This window comes from Fopius arisanus, unplaced genomic scaffold (genome assembly GCF_000806365.1).
Source record: "Fopius arisanus strain USDA-PBARC FA_bdor unplaced genomic scaffold, ASM80636v1 scaffold00143, whole genome shotgun sequence".
In the NCBI taxonomy this organism is placed as follows: Eukaryota; Metazoa; Arthropoda; class Insecta; order Hymenoptera; family Braconidae; genus Fopius; species Fopius arisanus.
The window spans coordinates 85,687-110,734 of record NW_011887882.1 but is presented as its reverse complement, the minus strand read 5'-3'; the positions used below and the strand labels follow the sequence as shown (position 1 = coordinate 110,734).

Below are 25,048 nucleotides of genomic sequence, written 5' to 3'. Positions count from 1 at the left end.
ATGAAATTTGTCACCCAACGAAATCCTGAATTTCTTTCTCCCAAGATAAACGAAAAATGCGCCAATCGGTGGCAAACGATAAATCTGCTATCAATGTGTGTTACACAATTAGAGATTTATCGAATCGTTGGAGAAGATGAGGTGGAGTCACTTGACTTTTAGACAGTCCCTAGTGAACTTCGTGGATTGCTCCAGGTGACTTAAATTGATTCAGTCGATCAATTATAAAAAAAATCCGCAGTCGGAAAATAGTAGGTGGTGAAAAACAAGTAAGCATTGATTGAATCAGGTAAAGGATTCACTATTCAACTGCCCCCACTATGAGTAACGAGGAATCCTCCGTTGGAAAGGGGGGACAATATAAAGACTATGCCTACACACCAGTATCCACGATACCAGTAACAGCATCAACGGATTCTGCTCCAGTTATCCACCAGCAAGAGGATCAGGAAGTTGAAGATCGGGTTATTTTCACAGCAGTTTCCCAGGAGCAGAGAATGGTCGAGGAAACTGGCTCCAAGTTATATCAGTTTGTTGCTGCTGTCGCTGGTGAGTCGTAAATTTTTATTCAATTGACAGCAATTTGTGGCAGCAATTTCGGGAGAAAAAATTTGAAGGAAAATGGAATTTGTTAATTTAGGATTTTATGGCAGACTTAATTCCAATACTTTTCAGCTAGAAAACATTTTCCAGTAGTTTTATCTATCCGATAGTAGTAGACAAATTGTGAAAATTGCACGAGCGTAGAATTACGTGGGTAATCATTCGGAAAAGTTTGCAATTACTAAAAAAAAATATCTCATCCTTTATCAATGTAATTTATAAAGAATGAAGAATGGAAATACATAAAAATGAATTAATTGTTGAGATAACATCGCGTGTCAGGTAAAAAGATATTAATCTTTCTTGAATAAAAATAAAATTACTCAATTTATCGTTGAGAGGTAAAATAATGACGTAAATATTTTCTGAAGCAATTAAAAATGATTTAGGAGTAATATTATTGCTTGGAGTCGTGGAACAAACCGCAGAGATTTCGAAATAGCAATTGGAATATTTTTGCCGCGCGAAATAAGTGCGGAAGTGAATCGTTACAGCGCATTCGGTTTCATACTGTACACCCGATTCACTCTATGAAATTCGTCGCATGTCAATTACGAGTTGAACATGCAATCTAACATTCATTCATTCCAAAAGAATATCGCTATCAAGCAACGCCTACCGCATTAAGTTCCTCCGCAACTTTACGAACGACGAAATTTGGAAAAAAAACGTATATTGATCGATGACACATTATCGATAAAATCCGATAAGACCACTTATGATTTTTCCAGTAATTTCAAACGAGCCCGTCGAAAGTTTCAAGTAAACAAATCTTTCCACAGAATGTGAACACTTCCTGTACTGATAATAAAACTGATAAAATACCAATAATTTTTCAATTTTCAGCCAATTTATGTATTATTGCGGGGGGTGCTGTCCTGGGATGGACGAGTCCAGTATTAGGAAATCTCAAGGCCAATGTGACAGATCCTAACTTGAGTCCTCTCGACAGAAGCATCAGTGAGGAAGAGGGATCATGGGTCGGATCGTTGACACCTGTAGGTGCCCTAGTCGGCAGTTTTGTCGCGGGTTATCTCGCCGAAACGTAATTCAATTAATTTTTCATAAAAAAATCATATATTCCACATGGATAGCGCGAGAGCAATCATTTAATTTTTAGAATCGGCAGGAAGCAAACACTTTTAACAACAATAGTGCCTTTTGGCGTAAGTTGGGTACTGATTGCAACAGCAACAAGCATCGGAATGTTATACGCGGCACGTTTTATCGGTGGACTGGCAATAGCCTTTGCCTTCACCGTGGTACCGATGTACGCTGGTGAAATAGCTGTTCCATCAATTAGAGGAATCCTGGGATCTTTTCTTCAAGTATTCATAACAGTGGGACTACTCTGGGCGTACTGCATCGGTCCCTACGTATCGTACACCGTCTTCTGGATCACTTGTATGATTCTGCCAGTGGCTTTCTTTGTCATCTTCTTCTTTATGCCCGAGTCACCGTACTTTCTCTCGGCGAAAGGTAAACACACCGAGGTGATGACAGTACTAGCCAAACTCCGGGGGAAGAGTATCGAGGGTGTGAGAACCGAGGCCGAAGAAATCAAGGCTAGTCCCAAGTCATTCGAATTTTTTAGAATTAATTGAACAATTTGAAATTTGAAAATTTTCTATTCTTAATTAGGCATCGGTGGAGGAGGCCTTTAAGAATGAAGCATCGATTATGGATTTATATCGTGTTAAAAGTAATTTCAGAGCGCTTATCTACACAAGTGCTCTCGTAACATTTCAACAAATGACAGGGATCAATGTTGTTCTCTTTTATTCGCAAACGATTTTTGATGCGACTAAGGCTGCTGACGATCCTGACAGTGGGCTATCGCCGTCTGTGTCGACAATTATCGTTGGAATAGTACAATTAGCTGCTTCATGCGTTACGCCGATCGTCGTCGACAGGTTGGGAAGAAAAATTTTGTTAATCTGCTCTGGAGTTGGCGAGATTGTTAGCTTAGTGAGTATTCCTCTGTTTACACCGAGAGAAAAATATAGGAAAAAGAACTTTTCTGACGATTGTCTTCACATTGGTCGTCGTCGCCTCCGATTATCACTTTCTGTCGCCGTAAAAATTCCTAAAGGCTTAATGACGCGATCTACCAGACTAGTTTCGTAATAATGAGCTGAAGGATGATTTCGGTCTCTATTATCTAAAATCATGTAGAAAAATAAGTTCAGTAAATTTTATTTGCTCTGGAAAATTTATGGTGCTACCGCGTATTTTTTCCTAACTCGTAGAACTTATAAAGTTTTAAGTAAAAAGTAGGTCAAAGAGTGTAAATATTATTTCACGGAAATTTTACGTGACTAGAACCGTATTTTTTACGGTTCGAAAGACGTAACCTCGGGAGCTGTGTTGACTTATCGATAGGATGTGTGATAAAGATCGATACAATAATAATTAAAAACTCCAGGTATATGGGTAAGATTCTTCCCTGACATGTCAGAGGTTGTGAGTTCAAAACTTGCTTTGATTAAAAAAAAAAAAATGGTACAGTAAATTTTCCGTATTATTCCAGTATTTTTCTCTCCATTAATGATTAATTTCGTTTGACTCAATATTGACAATTATTTTCAGATTGCATTAGGGGTATTTTTCTATCTGAAAACTCAGGCAGATGAAAATCATGAAGATATAAGTTATCTGGGCTGGCTGCCAGTAACTTCCTTGATGATTTTCATAGGAACGTACAGTGTTGGATGGGGTCCCCTACCTTGGGCTGTAATGGGCGAAATGTTCGCTTCTGACGTAAAAGCCAAGGCTTCTGGCATTACAGTATTCGTCTGCTGGACCCTGGCATTTTTAATAACAAAGTTCTTCAGCAATGTCAAGGATGCCTTTGGAATGCACACGGCATTCTGGTTATTCGCAGTGTTCTGTGTTCTCAGTATTGTATTTACAATATTCATTCTTCCTGAGACGAAAGGCAAGACACTCCAGCAAATTCAAGAAGAGCTCGGTGGTGCTCCCAGTCATTATACCAATGGAAGGGACTCACAGAAAGCTAATCATTCACCTTGATGAGATTTTAATACTGAACTCGTCTAGTCTCCCCCCTTTTACTTTAATCAATCACATTTGTAAATAAATATGAACAAATTCATATATTATTTCTTCATTTCTTCACATCATAAAGAAAAAAAAAATTTTTAACAGGACAACACGATTTTGGAGAGATAACGAAAAAACACGTATATTTGTCAATTACATCAGTTTATTAATTCCTTTTCCTTTCCTTATATATAAAGGAAAGCATAATGGTTACTGCTCAAAAATCGAAAGGAATGAAACTGGCGGCTGAGAGAGTATCCTTTTCCCAATGAAAAAGATCCGCCTGAAAAAATTCCACTAAAATCGACGCAAATCGTCTCAAAGTCGCCCATCCCGTCGTCATGAGTGGAGTGTGGAAAAGGAAGTGGAAGTAATTATTATCTCATCGTGAACGATGAGGAATGTGATTTATGAATGATAAGACTTAATTACTCGTAGTTTGCGTATTTATTCAACTTTTGTTTCATTTATGCTAGTGGACTAGCGGAAGCAGTGTGTGCTTCATACAACACGGCAAATGTAAAACAGTTTTAATTTTCATCTGGTTATCCCAAAAATCAAAACCAATTGCACCATCGTATCTCGCGCCTCTACGACAATTTCCAAATTTTCCTCATTACACCTTTTAATTTTGCTTCACAAAAAAAAATTAACATTGCACGGATAATTCATTATCTTAACGATATGCGATAATTTTCAATGCTCCTTATCAAGGTTTTTGCTGCCGATGAAGAGAGAAAAAAACATTGTCTGTGTTATGAAAATGTCACCGACATTTATCCATAATAGGCACATGACTCTGGATAAAATGCAAATATTGAAATATTTATGGGAGTATCATCTTCAATACTCGAACAAACAGCGTTAAAATACCATTTACGTTTCAGCTATCTCGATAACTTGATCCTCACGAAATCCCCCTATCGAATTATGCACTTCTATTCCCTTGGAATATCAATCTGGCAGTATATCTATTTTAGTTGCCAAAGAATCGTTTTCCAGAGTGATTAAAACATGTTTAAAAATGTGATAAATTAAAGACACCGGAGCAAACGAATAGAAATAACTATTTGAAAACTTATCTGATAAATACATACACGAATCTAAATCCGCAAGAATTACATGTATTCTTCTGTATTTTTTTTATAAAAAAAAATGATGGACGAACGATATCTTTACCTCAATTATATTATAGTGCGCTCATTCGTCGATCATTCCTATCTAAATGAAGCGAAGTTGTTTTGTTCTCGTAATGACTCATGAACAACTCTAGACTCTAAAATGTATTTGAAAAAAAAAGAAAAAAAAATGAGGGAAAGAAAAAGCGTTACAAAAGTGAATACGACATATATAATATCGTCAATGCGACATGGCGATCCCAAAAACCTCTATCAAATCCTTTTCACTTCCTCTCGATAAAACTATTCCCTCTCAATATCATATAATATATTCGTTTTCTCATGCAGCAGGAGATAATTGTGCATTCGTGCACATTGTCGAATAAAAATTCAATGCTAATACAGTTTTAAAACAATCGGGCGCGACGTTTTATCTCGTTACGACGCCACTGTGGCAGTCTGTAAAATTCGGCTCGACTGTACTGAAGAACCGCCTCGAACTCAGCGTCCGACAAGTGTCGCTGAAATTAAATAAACCAATGGCTTATTTATTATTTATTTGATCCCACGTTCAATTCCGTCTTATGCTCGATTTTTCCCAATACACCATGTAGACTAATTATAAATTAATTAAAGAGACGATAAATTACCTCTAGATTGCAGCGATCGGCATCGGCCGGCAGTCTGTAGTTTGTAATAATAAGCAGGTGATAAGGATAAAGCTTTGGTGGTTCGGCTGGGGCAGCACCCATGTCGGGCAGTGAGCGTCTTATGTGATGTCCATGACCAGCACCAGCAGTTCCAAGACCACCGGTGTACGTCGTGGATGAAGGCATTATGCCCCCATCATTCTAAGTACCATAAAATCCGTGTTATTAAATATTTATGAATTTTTTAATAATTGATAACCATCATCTAAACGAATCCCATTTGCCCATGCACGACAGATCACTCCTTTTGGTAACTCTTCCTTTTTTCTCATTCTCATATTTTTTGTGTCATCTACACGAACATGCAATACATACCACAATTTTAATAATTATTTAATTTATGGATGTTTATCTGATGAATAATGATAAGCGTGCATGTTCGGGCAATTGAGTACTTAGGGCAAGACCACAAGACTACAAACCATGCTTATTCTTCGTGAGTAGTACGGGGCTGCTGTACATACCAGGGCTCGGCGGTCCACGTCTGTGATGCTGCCTGTCGATACTAGAGATCATTCAAAATTGTGAGAAAACAATTGAAACATTATTCAGTAAATATTACATTGATCAATTGCGTGAGGTGAGCCTTCATAATTTAATAGTCAAGTCGTATTGATTATCGATTTACCTCGAAAACTATTCATTAACCCTCAGAATTATCGGCAATAAATTTAAAATGAATAGTTTTTTACATGAATATATAATTATTAACGCTGAAATATTCAACAGGACTACTAAATTGATTGAGATATCTTGGAACAATTGTATAAAGCAATTATCTATAGCGAAGCAAATAAAATGAATTTCAAAATAAAGAGATAAATTGGTTTGAGGGAATCATGAGAATTGCTCATCACTCAGTACTTACTATCTGACTTGCCAGACGAAAAATCGGTGCTGTGGGTTTTGTCGCCCATTCCACTGAATGAATAATCACCCTAATGAAAAAAAATCATGAAAAAAATAGTATAATTTGGTTAAACTGTATCGCTCAACGTAAAACATCAGTAATGAAAAAAATAATAAAAATTCCAGTATAATTCGAATGAGACACGATCCCAATCTTCAATACCTGTTGGCATTTAATTTGATAAACGAAAGAGGAGGAATGAATGGACGCGCCGGCTAGTTTTAACTTACAGGAAGAGCTGATACTGAACCACCAGTTGACGAGAAGGTGTGACTTCGCGGGGCCAGACCGTATCCCGGCTTCGGGATGTGCCGAAGCGAGCTCACAACTGAATTTCAAATCATCAATCGTGATAATTAAAAAAAATAATTCTTACTATTCGTGAGCTTTCCTTTTTTTTTCAACGAGCAAAAATCCACGTATCTATACGAATGCCCAACGTTCGCAGCGCAATCTCTCATACTCAATAAATTGGTTAATTGTTGAGGGAAGAAACGGAATTCCAAAGAAAATAAAATGATAAAAGTTGAATAAGCGGTCAAAGCTGTCAACAGGAACTAAAATCTCAGAGTCCTGGATTGAAATCCCTTGAATTAATGTCGATTTGAAGAAACAAGTAGAAGGGGTGTGCGAATTTTATTCGGACACGCCTGATAGATAGCTCTTCCGAGTCTCTTGGGAGAGTAAATAAAGCACTGGACCAATGATAAAAAAATAATAAATAAAAAAAAGCGTGTGTGTGTCTGTGGAGGCGACTAAAAACAACAAACTCACCGACTGATAGTGCCTAGCAGCGTTTGGAAGTGTGAAGGCGCGTTGATTACCGATAGGTGGATAGTTTCTGGGTGCTGGGGAACGAGTCGATGATCTCCCGGCTTCACGATGCAGCCCCCAAGTATCGACACAACACACGAACACAAACACAAAACACAGATAGATCGTTTAATAAACTCAAAATAAAAATTCTCAACAATGAAGATAAAAAAAAATTAAAAACAATAGGCAGATGATATTAGAATGATTATATGCAGATGACAGTTGATGGAAGTTGATGCAAAGTGAAAAACTCGAAATGCACACGCAGCTATTTCACGGGATTGTTTGCAAAAGGTGTGAGTTTGAAGTTAACGGTCCCAGCATGCGAGAATGTGGAAATGAAAGAAAATAAAATGAAATAAAAAGGTGTGCTATGATATTCAGCCAAATTGGGGCCTCATTGTGAGGTTTAAGTTGGTTTCAATAACTTACGGCATGCGACAGAGGCTCACGACCAGCATCCTCTTCGATAATAAGTCGAGCCCGGCTCCCGCTTCAAATTTCTTGAGAAATAATAGTTCGAAAAAAATTTCTCGGCAAAAAAAAATTGTGAAGAATTTTGATGAGAATTGAAAATGTCCCTACGATATTCAACTTCGGATATTTCGCGAACTAGCAGTGATAAAAATATGCGGTAAACTGCCTCGAAAAGCCCTTTTAATTCCCTTTCAGATGCTTTTTTTTCTATCATCATTGACGACCTTCATCAGAATTGGCAATTTTTGGGAAACTTGTCGTTCCACATAAATAATTTTTTTTCCCCAAAAAAATGATTTTCATAATAGAATTGGAAAAGAAAAATTTCCGAGTCATTTTTTCCCAAGAAATTATGACCGGAGACGCTTGAGCCCTCCCCTGAACTCATAGCTCATAGCATGCAATAACCCACAATGCTCATTTACTCAACTCTTTTCCGGCACGACCTTCCCTCTCGGTTAAATCAAGTGATATCTAAAGTATTTTCATCTGATTCATCTCTACGTCTCTACGCTTCTTCAATATTCGGTGAGAGTAAGCGCAATTGAGAGTGGAGATTTATGTTAGTGTAATGTGCGAACGTGTGGACATGTATGAGATGACGGACTTTTTAGTCAATGAAAAAAAAAATCCAATGGATTATATTAATTATTCAATATGTGGAAATACTTGTGGAGTACTCACCGTTGTAGCTGGGGCCAGTGCTGGATTTGTAACTTACGCCGTCCTCGTCTTCCCAGGGTCGAGCGTGATCGATATTCCTTGATGGTGCTATAATGAATAACAATAAAAAGTTTAGTCGAAAGTGCTAACTTAGGTAATTGCAATTTTATTGGTTTGTTAAATATTGAGTTTCACTTACATGCACCAACTGGACTCTCATATCGTAGTCGATATGTTGGTTCTCTAGCTGCCGAGGGCGTCCTGGAAGCATTTCTGGGATCGACATTAGCCGCCCTGTGTCTCAGGTTCTCTCTATTCTTCTCAATATCATGTAGAAAGACCTTAGCAATTCCAGTATCGATTTTACTCAGCTCATCCTGCTCCTTTTTGAGTTTCTGCTCCGCCTCCTTGATGTAGTTCTTCTGAACGCCATCGAGGATATCCTTATCGTTGGTCTCAGTGGCAGTGAGATCCTCGTCCTCGTCGTCGGAGACTCCCTTGTAGGTGTCAGACCACCTTCGACGTCTCTCTGGATCCGTATAGGGATAAGGTGGTGCAGGGAAGTCATCACGCTCTATGGGAGGTTTTGCACCAGGTGGACGCTTCATGGCGTCAGGATAGTGGGCTAATTCGATGGGCTCATCGTTGTCCACTTGACTTCCAGCTGCTGGTGATTTGGGCCGAGTCTCGCTTAGTGCATCCACCAGGGCTCTCATGCCCGAGCGACTGCTCCTGCCTCCACTGCTTCTTATCGATCTCGAAGCTACAAATTATTGGATCCCTCAATGTAGTACAAATTTAGTCGTATTCGAATTCGCTATGAAAATCACGCACGCAATTATAACGAAAGTGTACTGTACATGGCAAATAAAAAAGCATTTAAAAAATCTGCGAAGAATTGAGAGATGGAAAGCACTGACAGCGAGATTTTTCTCTTAATATCAATTGAAGTCGTTAAAAAATAATTACAGCTTGGACGATGAAAGTGGGGGCTCGTGGGAGGCTTATCGTACGGCTGGATCGGACGTCTCAGGTAGCCTTGACTCGGCGTCTCCGTTAAATACGAATAAGTGCATATGCGAGAGATGTCCTCTCCTCGCCCATACTCCCTCAGGATGAGTCCTGGTGAGCCCGTGCGTGCTGGATAGTACTGTTCAAATAAAATAATTTCACAATTAAATTCTCCCAACATGAATATCACAATTGTCAAAATTATACAGCTGCTGTTCCATTTGATTTGGATTACACGGTGATTATCCACATCCACAGGAAATGATTATTCTATTCTTCTTGGAATAAATTGAGTGATGAATTAAAAATTAAATAGGATACCTTGCGACTGAGGCTGCTATAGGGGCTGCACAACAACGATCCATTCAAACTGGGTGTGCGTGATCTCAGGGAATACTACAGGTAAATCGTGCATAAAACGATAAAACAAAAAGAAAACGTGATAAAGGATTAGTGTGTAAATCATAATATAGGATAAAAGGGTGAAAATAAAGCGGAGGGTATTACCTGCATCTCCGAGGCACTGCTGGAAATCCGTTCCGATTGTTCCCTGTGCTGTGGAGTGTGAACATCAATGGCTCCATTACCATTAACTATGCCATTGGGCCCAGTGGGCCCAGGTCCACATCGTGGATGCCAGAGAGCAGCCCCCTGGAGATACATCTCCTCTCCATCACCAAAGGGATCTCCACACTTGGTGCAACGAGCACAGGTTGGATGAAAATGATGATTCTCTCCTGCCTGGAGGACCTTTCCACTGATATAACGACTGCAGTACGCACACTTTACCCCAAATTGCTTGTGATAATCTTTTGCACAGTACGGGACACCGTCTTTTCCCATGTACTCTCCATGGAGAACACTGTCACAGGTGTGACATTTTAGACACCAAACATGCCACTGTCTGTCAAGGGCGACAAGTGCCTGCCCCTCCTGGAGTTTTCCTCCACATCCAGCACAGGAATTAGCATCGTGACTCCCCATAGCACTCTTCATTTCTCCATCCTGGGACTTGCTTCCAAGTGGAGTTGATGCATCGCGCACTGGAATACCCACGCACCGATGGCACAGTGCTTGACCTGATGGCGAGCAAAAACGTGAAAATGTGTGAAATCAGACCGGTTTCGAGATCAGTGAGAAGAGTTAGTCAACTCTCGTATACCTTGAACAAGTGTCACTTTCGTTCCCTGCCCCAGCAGGGGCTGTCTGCATCTCTGGCAGTGAAAACAATTTGGATGAAACGCGTGTTTTTCACCTGCTGTCACTACATCACCCTCGACGTATTCACCACAACCTGCACATCTCGTTCCCCAGCGCTCGCGATAATCCTTCAATTCAATCAATGGCAATTAATCATCTGAGAATGGCCAAAGGTTTTCAATGATGCAATCAATTCCGAGATACAATGTATTTATCAGCAGTACAAGTCCGATCGCTGCAGCCAATTATCAATAGAATGTAAAATCACTCGTTAAATTTCAAAGTGATAAATGAATCAGGTGTATTAAAAGGTGATTAACGTGAAATTCTTCAATTCAATTAAACTCCGAGTGTAATGTCCCTTGGTATTTCATTACACACGAATAATCACTCAAAAATACCAGTAGTCGTGGTGATTACTCACCTTGGTGCAATAGTAGGATCCCTCTTTAGCGAAAAATCCTCCTTGCGCTAAACTATTATTGCACTGTGCACACTTGAAACATCCTATGTGAAAGTACTTATCCTGGACTCTCAAAACTTCGCCACTGCATTTTTTCTTGCACGAATGACAAAATGTTCTCCCTGCAGCCAAGGAAAATAGAACAATTTTATTAAATTACGAATTAACACCATTTAAATGATCTCTGACTTTGTTCAATTCAACATCTCCTCGTTACTGATAACGCATGCGGTAATGTCATTCATAAGTGGACTAAATAGGATGTCACAAAGTGGGGTCAAATGTCAAACCCTTTAACAGTCTGTCGTGTAACCCCTACTGGTCATTCCATTCACAATTATTACCATTTTTTCCCCGTTCCAGATATTCTTGTTACCCAATGATTTAGCAATTGCCTGCTAATTCAATTTGATAGGTGTATAGGTCTTGAGCGGTTGGAAATCGTTGACAAATTATCGGGATAAATTGTGACTATTGGATAACAAGAAATTGGCGGTGCTCGTGAGACCATTCGAGATAAGATAAGCCAAATTTTTAAGTTTCCACTCGACTCAGGGGGATTTAAAGGGAAAAAAAAATGAAACACCAAGGCAAAAATAATGACTCGAATGAATTCCCAGCTTTTCATTATTCTAGTTAAATTCATGAATTTAATGGCCAGCTTCCAATGCACAAGCCTTGATATTCCCACCATTATCACTGATGAGGTTGTGTGCATGACGTCATACCTAATAAAAACCAAATAAGACAAAATAAAGAGAGAATTGAAAAACACAAGGTGACGTTGTCCAGCTATTTCTGAAGTCTTCTCCACTGTGCGTACTCGATCAATGTATTTTTAAACGTGATAAAGACAGATGCGATTCAACAATTAGTCATTAGCCGGGAGAATTAAAAAAACAAACAAGTGCCATAGCTAATGTCCTCATGTAATTACGTAACTCCAGAGACCACTGGGTCTCTTAATTTTATCCCCCTTGGTAAATACATGCAGGTAATCAAATGAAGTATGAGGAAAATAAAAATTGTGTCAATGGGTGGACGATTCCAGTGAACCGTTCACCATTTGTCAGCGGTGTGGATAAATCGATATGAGAAAAGGACACACGCTGCAGATGAATGAAAAATCGTGGCTCATTAAATCAACAATCATGTTCAGATACTTGATTTCTCCTAAGGTGTGGCAGGCTATAGTTAACAGATCGCCAACAACCCAGAGAACAGAGCAATAGTGAAAAAGAGAGAGAGAGAGTTGAGGCATGAGAATAAACGAAAAAGAATGAAAAAAAAAAGAAAGGAAAAGAGCTTGAAAAACGAAAGGAAGCACACGGAAACGGTGCGATATTATCGTCCGCAAGAAAATGTCAAACTAATTTTAGAGAGGGGTCGGGTCATAAAAATCCATGGGGGTGGGGAAAATGTTGGAAAATTTAATTTCGGAAATAACATGAGACAGAAGAGCAAGAGGTGGATTAGGGCGTATCTCGGGCAAACACCACGGGGGGATAAAATTTTTTATGTGATTGGAAAAGAAATACTCTGATGACTCTGATGGGATTGGAACTTGATTAATGAATTGATGAATTACGGACGATCCGATAATTGAGGGGTTGCGGGTGGAGAGAAGAGGAGCGAAAAAAATGAGAAAATGGGGTTGGAAGACAGGCGTGAATAAATCGTTGACTTGCCCATTGTTTTCGGCTTATTGTTGAAACACAAGACACTTCAGTGACAACAAGGAACTGCTAAATGCCGAGGTATTACGATAATGCTTGAGTTGAGTAGAAAACGGTGAAAACGCCGAGTGGAATGCGATTATTTCAGGTTATTTCCGTCGGTTTCCCCCGACGATCCAATGAGATTTATCGAGATCCAATGATTTTCACTGAATTGATCTGACTGATCTGTTTCACTGGGACAATAATCAACGGATAACAATGAAAAATGTAGGGGATTGTGTTATAAAACACTAGCACCAACTACCACTTCACCACTGACTGCCACGAACATAAAATGCTCTTAAAGCGCCACGAGAAAATCACGGAATCCCGTGGTAAATCCGCTGAACCCCCGGTGGATTCTCTCCGGTATGTCGTTCTCTCGGCTTTTCCGACGGAGATTAAACCGGCCTGAGGTAACCTCTGGCTGTTAACTAGCTGTTTTCTCCGTTTTTCTTCAACTTCAATGGACACCCAACAACAACTCCATAGCGCTGCAAACGCCGGGGACTACCATTTTTTAACGAAAACTCGCGAGGCGCCCGACAGCGTCCGAAAGCTTGCGACAATTCTCCTTAAAATAAATTTTCATCCTCCTTTACATAAATTTTGATTTCGAGTGCTCGATAAGCCATAAGTCATTTGAAATATATCATAAACATAAAATTTTTTTGATTGGTTTCAAGAATTTATATACTCCTATGTAAATAATATTGTTTTTCAATAAAAGTTGGTTGCTAAAAAAAAAGCTCGCGACAACGATTCCGAGAATGAACGAATCATCGCTGTTATTGCCCAATGTAATTCTCGATGAATGACGATATCGATATATCGATACTACATATTCGATAAATACTATGTTGGTGGTTGTAATCGTTTCGTATGTTTGTTCATGAGAGTGAGTAGACTTATGACCACTCGAAAATTGTGTTTGAAGTATACTGAGAGGACGTGACTCGTGCGTTGATAATCATGGCTGGTGAGTGTCTTATACGAATAAAAAATACTGTCAATAAATTAAATATCATAAATAATACGATAAAAAATTAATATTCAAAGTGAAGTTTAGATAATTGAAAAGTCCTCAAGATTTGATTTACCTCAATTCCAAATGTTCTCCACGCAATATAATTATTCATATTTGTATAGTTTATCATATCAGGGGCAACAGGTATTTCGTAATTCATATAAAGAATGTAAATAATTGATGATTTTTGAATTTCTCAGCTGCGAATCCCTATGGCAATCTGTTAAAGCCAATTCAAGTGTCAGGTAAAAATCGTCAGTACTACGATGTGGGATCATTCGGTGATAAATATGGTAATTATGACCTCATAATCAACTGGCGTGATATATTTTTTCTCTCTAGGGGAGATAATATTATTGTGATTGGACGACAATATTTGTATTTCAGATCGACTGCCCTTCTCGATAAAAGTTCTTCTGGAGAGTGCAGTGAGAAATTGCGATGAATTCCAAGTGAAGAAAAAAGATGTGGAGAAAATTTTGGAATGGGAAACTCATCAGGCAAAGGAGGACGGTGTCGAGGTGGCCTTTAAACCAGCCAGGGTAATTCTCCAGGATCTCACTGGAGTGCCTGCTGTAGTGGATTTTGCTGCTATGAGAGATTCCGTGAAGGAACTTGGAGGAAATCCTGACAAAATCAACCCTATCTGCCCGTCCGATTTGGTAATCGATCACTCCATTCAAGTGGACTTTGTCCGCAGGTAACTTTCGCATTAGTTGTCAGAGGTCAAATGGCATTCATTGTTTTTCATTCACGATAACCGGTTGAGGGGATTTAATTAACTTGCGTCAACGTCTATAAAATTATGAGTTTAAAGATAAATATAGAAAATCGTTAACGGAATTGGATGGAATTTTTTGTCACTCCCCGATTCATAAATAGTTTGCTACTGATTTTTAAAATTTTTTTCTAGCGACAATGCCCTGAAGAAAAATGAGGAATTAGAGTTTGAGAGGAATAAAGAGCGTTTTATGTTCTTGAAATGGGGGGCTAGAGCCCTCCAGAATATGCTGATTGTCCCTCCAGGAAGTGGAATAGTGCATCAGGTGAATCTCGAGTACCTAGCACGAGTGGTTTTTGATAAAGACGAGCTATTGTACCCTGACAGTGTCGTTGGTACAGATTCTCACACGACCATGATCAATGGACTGGGGATTTTGGGGTGGGGTGTTGGGGGAATTGAGGCTGAGGCTGTGATGCTGGGTCAAGCTGTTTCCATGCTTCTGCCTAAGGTCATCGGTTATAAACTCGTGGGGACTTTGAATCAATACGTCACATCGACTGATCTCGTCTTGACTATCACGAAGAATCTCAGGCAGCTTGGGGTTGTTGGAAAATTTGTGGAATTCTACGGCCCTGGAGTTGCGGAACTCAGTATTGCTGATAGAGCCACTATTTCCAACATGTGCCCCGAATACGGTGCTACTGTTGGATTTTTTCCAGTTGATCGACAGAGTTTGAGCTACTTGAGACAAACTGGTAATATATTTGGAGATTATTTCATTTATCATCGCCAAAATTACCGGTTAATTCACATTTTGGATTTAATTATTTTCAGGGCGAACTGAGGAGCATATTGAACGTATAGAAAAATACCTGGAGGCAGTGCGAATGCTGCGGGATTACAACGATCAATCCCAGGATCCGATATTCTCGGAAACAGTGACTCTGGACTTGGGAACAGTGGTATCCAGCGTGAGTGGTCCCAAAAGGCCCCACGACAGGGTCTCCGTGTCCGAAATGAAGGCAGATTTCACCAGCTGTCTTACAAACAAGGTAAAAAAAAATTCGCCACATGGAATGTTGTATTTTCAGCACACACATGGGACAAACTTAACCCAGTGACGATTAATTGAGACGCCAACCTGAATCAAGTTTATCCCATTCTGCACTTATTCTCCTTTTCCTCGAGGCAATCAAATAATTGAACGAAAAAAAAAATTGAATAAATTTTTGAATACGGTGAGGTAATCGTAGAGATTAAAGTAACTTGTGCTGTGATATGGATATAAATGTTACAAATCACTGCACAAGTTCTTCGAAACTCAAACAATCAATTGAGGGATAAATAACAAACAATTTGAAAAGTGAAGAGACGAATCCCACGATGAAATTTCCCACCGGTATCACTTTAATGCTCTAGCTTTATGGATTTGAAGTCACATACAGTTAGATCACCAAAGAAAAACCAGTGGGACAGTGTTGAAGGTTTAGAGACTCCTCGTTGATCCTGGAACGTTGAAATTACTTGAATCCAGGGACGAGTATTTCGATCTAGTCACGAGTTTGAAATTTCCGTGTCACTAGACCGATACTGCGTCCCTAAATCAAAGTCACCCGATGATGTTGAAGATATTTGATGAACAATCGAAGATACTGGTGATGAGGGACTAATATTGGATGAATCTTACCCGGTGAGGCTGTAATTATCCCACACCGGACGAGATTGCATCCGACAGCAGTCTTCTCGATGATGATTTACTCAAAACTTCAACTGACTCGGTATACAGATGATACCACTTCGCCTGGCCTCGGCAGACTGATGACCTTGCTGACCATCCACCCAAATTTATACTAATTCGGAGGACCTCCCCCACCCCTGGGGTCCCACCTTCGTCCTTATTCCTTCCTCGACCACTGGCCCAGCGTTGCCACAGATTTTCTATTCACGAATTGTCCTGTTGCTATTTTCGAATCTAAATTATTAAAAATGCATATTTTTTCAAAGAATAAAAATAAAAATATTGAGAGTAACGTGAAATTTGAAATTGATTGAAAAATCTCAATTTCAGTGAAAAATTAAAAGTTGTTTTTATACTTTTTGATAAAATCAATAATTTTGAGACCAAGCGATATTGGATATGACCGAAATATATAAATAGAAAATTGTAATTAATAGGATAAAGCAAATTATGAAAAAAAAAACACTAGAAAACATTTAGATAATTGATTTTAAAAAATCAATTCTGGCCAATGCACAGATTTTCCGTGAATATTCGACTAGCACTTGAAAATTCTATCGCAATTGAAGTATTATATAAAAAATAATCCGTTCAATGTGAAAATAACAATGCAAAATTTCTGAATTGATGGTAATCATCTGAAAACTCTAATTATTGACACAGGTTTTTCGATCACCTCTGTTTGCCTCCACCGATTGCAACTGAATCCCAATAATTGAGACACACCATATGTCTAAAATAATTCCTCGCCACTTGGATCAGAGTCGAGCAACACGAGAATGCGTTTTATCGATCGTAATATCTATTCAATTGCGTTAAACATCGGCGTCTCATTTCTTTCATTCCAACGAATAATAAATCGGAACAATTCAAATGCCCTGGGAACCCTAGAGAAAAATATTTCCAGTAAGTGCATGCTTCAGGTAATTTTTCGCCAAAAATTTTCAAGACATTCAACTCGTTACAATTGGTGAAAATTCCGAAGGGTCAATTAGTTCCGAAAAATCTTCATACCTCTCTAATCCCCTCATTGTCTAAAATTCCTACCTGACGTCGACTTCAATCGCCAAAAGTTTGGGATTTTTCTTGATTTTAGTTCTTCCTCGACTTGTCTGAGTGTCCGACTCCACTGAATTCCCCCGATTAACTGCAATACAAGAACGAAATCGTCGAGGCACCGTTCGCCTTCGAAATGATAATCGCTGATTTGACAATTTTTTACAATTCTGCATATTCCACACTGAAACGTCAATCGGTAACACGAGACCCTCGAGAGGCTATCGTTGGATTAAAAACTCTTGTGAAGCAAGTAAAAATAATTCCCAGAATTTCCAAAGGTTCGAGAACTCCAGGGGAAACGGAAGAATAATCTGGGGGGAGGAAGAAGGTCTTACCTGAGTAACGAGGGGGTCATAAACATCGCCTTTTCCTAGCAATAAACCTTTATTCATTATTCCCGAAGTGTTGGAAATTTTCTGTAAAATATTTTCACAAATTTTCCTGACAATCTTTGCATTCATGGAATTTACACTGGGATAGATTGGCTTCAAGGGATACGGTCTCACCCCAGAGAGGACGAAAACCGAGGGAATATTTCAATTCGAGGGCAAGGACTACAAACTGCGTCATGGATCGGTGGTGATTGCCGCAATCACCAGTTGTACAAACACGAGCAATCCGAGTGTCATGCTCGGTGCAGGTGAGACTCACTTGTCCACCCCGGGATTGAAAGCAATTGAATTTTATTTAGAAACATGAATATGTCATCGGTTGGCAGGTCTTCTTGCAAAAAAGGCTGTTGAGGCCGGATTGACCGTCGCCCCGTACATCAAGACATCTCTCTCCCCTGGATCTGGGGTGGTCACTTATTACCTGCAGGAGAGCGGTGTCATACCCCCGCTGACGCAGCTTGGCTTCGACGTTGTTGGCTACGGCTGTATGACTTGTATTGGCAACAGCGGACCCTTGGATGATTCCATTGTCGATGCCATCGAAAAGGTACAAATGCGTTATGACTCACGCTTTATTTTTCCTTCCTTCCAGCGCGACAGCCGGAATTGCTTTATTGCAGGGATGAATTCATGGAAATTTTTCTAGATTGTAATGAGAAAATTGAAATTTCTAGAATGAATTGGTCTGTTGTGGCGTATTATCTGGAAATCGCAATTTCGAGGGAAGAATTCATCCCAGTACGAGAGCTAATTATCTCGCATCTCCTCTCCTTGTAATTGCATATGCAATAGCGGGGACCGTTGACATTGATTTTGAGAAGGAGCCCCTGGGGAGAAGAATAGATGGTCGTGAGGTGTTTCTCCGTGATATTTGGCCGACTAGGGCTGAGATCCAGGCTGTGGAGCAGATGTATGTGATTCCAGCGATGTTTAAGAGTGTTTATGAGAGAATTGAGCAGGGCAGCCCACGGTGGGCAAGTCTTGCTGCTCCTGAGGGCCAACTCTACCCCTGGGATTCCAATTCAACTTATATTAAACATCCGCCGTATTTCCATGGACTGCAGAAGGTGAGTCAACCGTGGGTCTAGGTCCTCAGGAAATTGAGGGGAAATTATGGTTTGTTCAAAATCTCATGCATAATTGCATTTTAATTGCAGCAATTGCCTGAAATCACGTCCATACGAGGTGCCAGGGTACTTCTGAATCTTGGGGATTCCGTGACGACTGATCACATCAGTCCAGCTGGAAGCATTGCTCGTAATTCCCCAGCAGCTAGATATTTAGCTTCGAGAGGGTAATTATTAACGTAAAAAAAATGTGAAACATTTTAAGGAATTTTATTTTTCACATCAGCCTTACACCGAAAGAATTCAATTCATACGGTGCACGTCGTGGAAATGACGCCGTAATGGTGCGTGGAACATTCGCGAATATTCGCCTGGTAAATAAATTCGTAGGAAAGCCAGGAGCAAGAACCCTCCACATTCCCACTAACGAAGAGGTAAAAATTTCCCTGGGACCATTGAAAAATGCAAAAATTTTCCACTAACCCTGGATTTTCAAACAGATGGATATTTACGATGCTGCCGAGAAATACGGGAGGGATAAAACCCCTCTAATAGCACTGGTCGGCAAGGAATACGGCTCAGGCTCATCGAGGGATTGGGCTGCCAAGGGACCCTATCTTCTTGGAATTCGTGCAATAATCGCCGAGTCCTACGAGCGTATACACAGGTCAAATTTGGTTGGAATGGGTATTGTTCCATTGCAATATTTACCAGGTCAAACGGCCGAGACTCTCGGTCTCACTGGCTTTGAATTATTTGACATCGACATTCCACTAAATTGTCAACCACACGAACAAATAACAGTGCGCACTGACACTGGAAAAAATTTCAGCGTCATCGTGCGTTTCGACACCGAAGTCGATTTGACTTATTTCAAACACGGCGGCATTCTTAATTACATGATTCGATCCCTTATTTGAATTGTTAAGAATTTTATCATCGTTTTATACTTTTTTAATTCGTGGAGGGAAATTTTCTAAATTATTTGATAAATATCTGTTGATTTTTAATATTTTTTCTTGTTGTCTAGCTTGCGATGACTCATTGTCAAATTAATTTTTGATTGATGGAGAATAGAATTTAATAGCGAAAAGGTAAAAAATAATAAGTAGCTGCGAGACAAATTTCTCCTGAGTTCCCTAATGGGAAAAAATTAGTAGAATTGCATGTACGAGGAAGATCCCACAAATAACAGAATGGTCAGCAAGGTATTTGACCGAAGCACAAAGTTGAACCACCTCATTCTGTCGATCGTGCACGTTCCTTTATCGTTTATCGAAATATTGTTACATTAACCCCCAGGTTTTAATTAATTTCCCCTAATCAAAAGAAAAAATATGCATTTTATTTTGTTGGGAAACTTTAATATTTTGTACACCAATGATCAGTTAATGCCTCAAAGACGAGAAGAATAAAGTTTAAACTATTTGAAAGGTGTTTTTAATGATATTTTAATGGCCTGTCCTTCCGGAAATCACTTGAGGATTCCGCGATAATCGTGAGGGCGATTATTGGTCCCAGAAAATGTGAACTGTATTAATTGCCTGTCTGTGGCGCCGACTAAATGAGTGCTGTCGAATGATATGCTATAGACAGGACTCGAAGGCCTTCGGTTATTCATGAAGTAAAGTTGGACATAGCGAGGTAGTCGTTGATCCCAGAGAACAGCTTTTCCATTGTATTGAGTTCCTGTGATCATTGTGTGCTTGAAATCTGAGGAGATGCAGTAGATCGTGGCGTCTGTTGGATCCGCCCAGGAGGCAACGCACGTCCCAATTCTGCCAATTAATAACAATTCATATTGCCAAATTGAAAACGAAGAGGTGAAAATAACTCGTTAATTAAAAATCACGCCAATATACCTTAAATCCCATTTTCGTATATACGTATCATAGCCACAGGATAATAGACACTGCGAACTCTCCCAGGAGAGGTCCAAGACACCTGCGCCATACCTCCAGTTGTGACTCAATGCAATCTTCTCCTTCGAACTGAATTTGAAAAAAAAAATGGAAAAATATCTTTGAGTCTGGGTTTTTATTGTTATTATTTTTATTTTACCATTCAATATCGAATATGCGAAGGGGTGGCCCAGCGTTAGTGCCCGAAGATCCCACCGCGAATAAAGTTTTTCCTGGATCAGCCCCTAAGGACCAGATCCTGTCGTAGATATTGAATGATGATATGGGCCTGATATCGTAGATTTCGGAGGGTTGTGGCCATATCTGTGCGAGAATTAATTCGGTATTCACATAGAAAAATAAGAATGAATGAATAAACCGGTTGAGTCATTTCTCACTTTCACAGTGCCATCCTCAGCCCCTGAAATGACAGCCTCTGGAATTTCGTCAATGGCAGTGACACTGGAAGCATGAGCTTCCTCAATTCCGAAATTAAAATGGCCCTGTTGTCCCTCCTCCTTCACCCAAAACCAAATCCTTCCATCTCTGCGGTAATAATTTTGAAATAATTTTTGAAATAAAAATATCAATGAAAAGTGATAAACAAGTGTGGATTAATTGAGTGAATATCACACCTGTGGCCACTAACAACGTATTCATCTCTGACAACGAATTTACAGATATCACTGGGTATGTTGTCCCAGGCGAAGAGACAGCTCTTTCTAAAATCATTGTATCGTCTGTTCGGTTTGATTCGCCCTCGATGATACCCATAAAGTCGATCTCCTCCACTCCACCAAAGGATATCTTCTGTAAGTTGTATCCAGGGGATGGTATTCACTCGATCTGTGTAAATTATCACTCTCTCGTATTTTCCACTCTGCCAATTATACGAGACCCTCCCTTTTTTACTCAACGGTAACCATGGATTGCACCTGATCCAAAATAAAATCCAATGTTGTTTTTTATTTGAAAATAATATATAACAATGAGAGATTTTTCTGAGAAATTGTGAGATAATCCTGCATTCTAAAGTCACAGGATAATTTTAAAAATCTAGAGAGGATGAGTAAATGATTCTGGCTGTGATTTATAAATGCTGAATTCATAAATAACCTCAAATTATTTCAAATACCTATCCCGAAATCTTTTGGAACACTGATTAGTAACGAGTGGCCTGCGACTTTCTCGAATCCACAAGTTGTCATCCTCTACAATTGAATGAAATCTTTTGCAGACTAATGACAATGTTATTAAATCGGAGACATTGCAGCAATCGAATATGTGAAGAAGTAATTCTGTTGGAAGAGTATCTAGAGAACACTTTTCTGTCATCTCGAGACGCCTGACTGCTATCCACACACGAAAGGTATCGACAGAAAAATCTATCGAATTTGCTAGAAAATTTTCTTCCATTTTGTTTATCAACTTTCCCTAAGTTTTTGGAAAATCCAGTAAAATATGTAACGAGTCAATAAAAATTCAATGGAATTTCGTAATAAATTGCCCTCCAATCAATAAAAAAATATGGGGCATTAAAAATTTTGCTTGCATAATATTTTTGTATTGCACGTACTCCAATACAGATAAAAGTACAAAATATTGAATAATACATTGTTTTGTCAACTATATCAATAACAAATGTCTCCTATGTACAATATTTTATAAAATTTTAAAAAGTCTCATATTAAAATATAAATGAATTATGGCATTAAAAATTATGGCATCAAGTGAATTAAGAATCGAGAGTTTGACATTCCTCGGCGGCAGCCTCAGGACTTTTCCACTCCACGTTTTGTCGGCTATTCGTTTCACCATTTTCGTCCTGTCTCTTCGTCTTTGGCATTTCTTCTCTCAATATCGTCGTGTAGATGATGAAGTAAGCCACAGCTGTGATCCCAGCGAGGGCCGAAAACGATTGGAGCGTTGCTGGTCCTCCCATTTTTTTGTACATGATTCCACCTAACAAACTACCTAGTGCGAACCCTGTAAAAAAATCAGTGAAGGAATAGCCGAATGAAATAACTCAAAATTGACAATTATTCACTGAATTAATTATGAAACCATATGAATGGGGAATTTATTTACCAAGTCCATCGTCCATGCCAGCGATAATCCCCTGGACCGTAGCTGATGTACCAGGAGGTGCAACGACACTGGCAAATCCCACAATAATTGTGTAGCAAAGGGCATAAGTGGGCCCTTGCATGAGTAGCTCGATGGGGATGACCCACCATGGATTTGGCACGAGGGATATTAACCCCAGACGTAGGCCATAGCATACAAAGCAAAAGGTCATGCTAATGCCATACCCGAATTTCTTGAGGATTTTCCCTGACAGGGAGAAAAATACGACTTCACCCCCCAGTGTCTCAGCAGCAACGATGAGCCCCTCGATCAATTTAATCTGCTCCATGTGATTCGTTTGAATAGCGAGATCCTCTAGGTACCAAAATAAAAAGTAAATTACGAAGCTGTCGAGAATTCCTGCTATCGTAGCGAAGACGAGGAATATCGCAATTACTTTTGTTCTGAGGAGCTTGAGAACATCTTTGACGATATTTTTCGAGCCTGTGATTATGGGAAGCTCCAGTTTTTTGCAGCAGATTGCATCGATAATCGTGAAGATGATGACTAGTAAAAAAGCTGGAGTGTAAGACTTGACAACGTGCCCCTTCGACACCAAGTCTATTGCTCCACCTGCGATGAGGGCTGCTATTCCAAAACCAATTGTTCCCCAGACCCTCTGTCTACCGTATCCCATGTGCCCACCTGCCCCGAGAACATCGAAGCAAATGGCATCGCTGATGGAATTGGTGACATTGAAGCCGATGCTCCCGAGGGAGAAAAGAAGAACGAATATCCAGAAGCTGGAGCTCCTGAGGAGACATGAGGAATCAATCTCCATATCGTCGTGCCTTATGGGGCAGTTGATACTGCATCCTGGAGTGGACAAGCAGATCGAGGGATCAATCTCTTTCGTATCAGATTCCCCCTCGACGATACAATGAGGTGTCAGGTGCATTCCATCGAGATCTGTCAGCTTTATCGTCACATAAAATCGTTGAATCGTCGTGTTGCACACGTGAGAGCAAACGATCTGAGATTTATGATTTTTCGAGCACGTGTCATTGTTCTGAAATACCATTCGAGTGCTGGTTAAATTCTTGTGTAAATATTTAATCGGGGCTACGATAGGGATATCTTATCTAGAGTTAAGTGCCATCATTGGCAAAACAAAAATTCGTTCTTGACACCATGGATTAGGTAGTGGAATTAAAAAGAGGAGAATTGAATATTGAAATTAAATGAATTAATGGTACCTGATTTGTGCAAGGCTTCAGATCCCCACAAACCAGTGCTCTCGTGAAATTTTCATTGCTCTCAGCATCCTTGGGTAATTCTGGTATCCTGGGAAGACAGTACAGGAGTACGAAGGACAGAGAACAGCCTATTAATATCCCAATGAAAATAGTTTTCCTCCAGTTGCGGAAATAATCAACCAGAAAACCAAATACCGGTTTCGATAGGAGAAAGAGAAATGGTAGAATGGCTGTTATCGTTCCCATAGCCACTGACGACACTCCCAACTGCTTTCCGTAGACAGGGAGAAATGGCAGGATGGGACCCATTGCTGGAAAAATAAAAGAAAAATGTTCATTAAGGGAAAACAAAAATGCAGGAGCCACGAGGCAAAATACCTGCCATGAAGAAAAAGTAATGGGCCTTGATGGGCAGTTGGTGCCCATTGATCTTGACTTTCGACATATTCAGCGGGAAAGTCCAACTGTCAAATGTCATCTACTCCGCAGCAATTGATATCTCCACGATGAGGAGCTGTCAAACTTCAATTGGGCCCAGCCCACTCCGCTGTAACACCAAAATTCCTCTCTCATGTCATGATAACAGTTGATCCCTTGGTTCACGTGCCTAAAATATGAGAAATATCACCTGATAATGACACTGGCAGGTGAAACACAGAATCCGCATGAACGTCGACAAACAGCAGCACTGTAACTTAACTCCAACCAGTCATGTACAAGCATTTGAAAATAATAATGAAACCGATACGGAACCAACTATTTTCGTAACCGAATGATAACATTTATCGCCTTATGGCTGATTTAATGAGTCATTAATTAATTTCTACTGTATCCCTGTAGCGAAACAGGAATTTCAAGCGGCCAGGGTAGCGCTAGTTTTCATAAATTGGAGGGAATACTTCCAGTCTAGATCAACCAATTAGAATTCGGAGTGGAATTCCTGGGTGGGAGAAACAGCTCACGCAAAGAGGATTGACTAAAGTAGAGGCTCAGTTCTGGGGTTTGAGTGACTCCAGCGGCATCGTAGTACTGCACCCCAAGAGAGGGAGGGCACCACACGCAATG

At 39.8% G+C, this 25,048-nt stretch overlaps 5 protein-coding genes across 10 annotated transcripts; 2 read left to right on the top strand and 3 right to left on the bottom strand.

The window, feature by feature from the left end:
* The first annotated feature begins 145 nt into the window (after positions 1 to 145).
* Positions 146 to 3,720, top strand: LOC105272131 (facilitated trehalose transporter Tret1). Its single transcript, XM_011314053.1, has 5 exons — positions 146 to 549; positions 1,450 to 1,648; positions 1,724 to 2,168; positions 2,245 to 2,571; positions 3,193 to 3,720. The coding sequence occupies exons 1-5, from the start codon at positions 321 to 323 to the stop codon at positions 3,634 to 3,636; spliced, it is 1,644 nt and encodes a 547-aa protein (XP_011312355.1). The 5' UTR covers positions 146 to 320; the 3' UTR covers positions 3,637 to 3,720.
* Positions 3,721 to 4,094: 374 nt separating this feature from the next.
* Unc-115a (Uncoordinated 115a) lies at positions 4,095 to 13,292 on the bottom strand. Of its 5 annotated transcripts, none has more exons than XM_011314045.1 (13): positions 12,723 to 13,292; positions 10,996 to 11,156; positions 10,534 to 10,699; positions 9,879 to 10,450; positions 9,693 to 9,767; positions 9,330 to 9,510; positions 8,560 to 9,123; positions 8,382 to 8,468; positions 7,179 to 7,279; positions 6,363 to 6,432; positions 5,917 to 5,999; positions 5,435 to 5,635; positions 4,095 to 5,305 (listed from the first exon to the last, which is right to left on the bottom strand). In XM_011314045.1, exons 1-13 carry the CDS (start codon positions 12,724 to 12,726, stop codon positions 5,192 to 5,194), a joined length of 2,379 nt encoding a protein of 792 aa, XP_011312347.1. In that variant the 5' UTR covers positions 12,727 to 13,292; the 3' UTR covers positions 4,095 to 5,191. The 5 variants fall into 5 exon arrangements, with proteins under 5 accessions (XP_011312347.1, XP_011312349.1, XP_011312348.1 ...); XM_011314047.1 differs by having other exon boundaries at positions 5,959 to 5,999; XM_011314046.1 differs by lacking the exon at positions 7,179 to 7,279 and adding an exon at positions 6,635 to 6,732.
* A 337-nt stretch (positions 13,293 to 13,629) lies between these two features.
* LOC105272129 (cytoplasmic aconitate hydratase-like) lies at positions 13,630 to 20,192 on the top strand. Its single transcript, XM_011314050.1, has 11 exons — positions 13,630 to 13,731; positions 13,980 to 14,072; positions 14,167 to 14,479; positions 14,693 to 15,258; positions 15,338 to 15,555; positions 17,781 to 17,940; positions 18,019 to 18,239; positions 18,367 to 18,759; positions 18,850 to 18,986; positions 19,046 to 19,193; positions 19,260 to 20,192. Exons 1-11 carry the CDS (start codon positions 13,725 to 13,727, stop codon positions 19,677 to 19,679), a joined length of 2,676 nt encoding a protein of 891 aa, XP_011312352.1. The 5' UTR covers positions 13,630 to 13,724; the 3' UTR covers positions 19,680 to 20,192.
* LOC105272130 (F-box/WD repeat-containing protein 4) lies at positions 19,749 to 22,017 on the bottom strand. The gene is made up of 6 exons (XM_011314051.1): positions 21,796 to 22,017; positions 21,296 to 21,595; positions 21,059 to 21,206; positions 20,821 to 20,984; positions 20,622 to 20,750; positions 19,749 to 20,537 (listed from the first exon to the last, which is right to left on the bottom strand). The coding sequence occupies exons 1-6, from the start codon at positions 21,993 to 21,995 to the stop codon at positions 20,234 to 20,236; spliced, it is 1,245 nt and encodes a 414-aa protein (XP_011312353.1). The 5' UTR covers positions 21,996 to 22,017; the 3' UTR covers positions 19,749 to 20,233.
* Positions 22,018 to 22,170: 153 nt separating this feature from the next.
* On the bottom strand, positions 22,171 to 24,783 carry LOC105272126 (major facilitator superfamily domain-containing protein 6). 2 transcript variants are annotated; one of them, XM_011314044.1, is made up of 5 exons: positions 24,612 to 24,783; positions 24,362 to 24,530; positions 23,984 to 24,294; positions 22,749 to 23,796; positions 22,171 to 22,646 (listed from the first exon to the last, which is right to left on the bottom strand). In XM_011314044.1, exons 2-5 carry the CDS (start codon positions 24,459 to 24,461, stop codon positions 22,396 to 22,398), a joined length of 1,710 nt encoding a protein of 569 aa, XP_011312346.1. In that variant the 5' UTR covers positions 24,462 to 24,530; positions 24,612 to 24,783; the 3' UTR covers positions 22,171 to 22,395. The 2 variants fall into 2 exon arrangements, with proteins under 2 accessions (XP_011312346.1, XP_011312345.1); XM_011314043.1 differs by lacking the exon at positions 24,612 to 24,783 and having other exon boundaries at positions 24,362 to 24,605.
* Positions 24,784 to 25,048: the final 265 nt, after the last annotated feature.

What these genes read in the sequence shown, in the direction of transcription:
- LOC105272131 (XM_011314053.1), top strand. Translation starts at nt 321, where the DNA reads ATGAGTAACGAGGAATCCTCCGTTGGAAAGGGGGGACAATATAAAGAC. An exon ending in GCGGGTTATCTCGCCGAAAC is followed by an intron (nt 1,649 to 1,723) that starts GTAATTCAATTA and finishes TTTAATTTTTAG; the next exon opens with AATCGGCAGGAAGCAAACAC. An exon ending in CCGAGGCCGAAGAAATCAAG is followed by an intron (nt 2,169 to 2,244) that starts GCTAGTCCCAAG and finishes ATTCTTAATTAG; the next exon opens with GCATCGGTGGAGGAGGCCTT.
- LOC105272129 (XM_011314050.1), top strand. An exon ending in ATCATTCGGTGATAAATATG is followed by an intron (nt 14,073 to 14,166) that starts GTAATTATGACC and finishes TTTGTATTTCAG; the next exon opens with ATCGACTGCCCTTCTCGATA. An exon ending in AGATATTTAGCTTCGAGAGG is followed by an intron (nt 18,987 to 19,045) that starts GTAATTATTAAC and finishes TTTTCACATCAG; the next exon opens with CCTTACACCGAAAGAATTCA.
- Unc-115a (XM_011314045.1), bottom strand. An exon ending in GATCCTACTATTGCACCAAG is followed by an intron (nt 10,700 to 10,995) that starts GTGAGTAATCAC and finishes ATTGAATTGAAG; the next exon opens with GATTATCGCGAGCGCTGGGG. An exon ending in CCACTTTCATCGTCCAAGCT is followed by an intron (nt 9,124 to 9,329) that starts GTAATTATTTTT and finishes AATAATTTGTAG; the next exon opens with CTTCGAGATCGATAAGAAGC.
- LOC105272126 (XM_011314044.1), bottom strand. Translation starts at nt 24,461, where the DNA reads ATGACATTTGACAGTTGGACTTTCCCGCTGAATATGTCGAAAGTCAAG. An exon ending in TTACTTTTTCTTCATGGCAG is followed by an intron (nt 24,295 to 24,361) that starts GTATTTTGCCTC and finishes TTATTTTTCCAG; the next exon opens with CAATGGGTCCCATCCTGCCA. An exon ending in TGGCATGGACGATGGACTTG is followed by an intron (nt 22,647 to 22,748) that starts GTAAATAAATTC and finishes ATTTTTTTACAG; the next exon opens with GGTTCGCACTAGGTAGTTTG.
- LOC105272130 (XM_011314051.1), bottom strand. Translation starts at nt 21,995, where the DNA reads ATGACAGAAAAGTGTTCTCTAGATACTCTTCCAACAGAATTACTTCTT. An exon ending in TCCAAAAGATTTCGGGATAG is followed by an intron (nt 21,596 to 21,795) that starts GTATTTGAAATA and finishes ATTTTGGATCAG; the next exon opens with GTGCAATCCATGGTTACCGT. An exon ending in ATACGAAAATGGGATTTAAG is followed by an intron (nt 20,538 to 20,621) that starts GTATATTGGCGT and finishes ATTAATTGGCAG; the next exon opens with AATTGGGACGTGCGTTGCCT.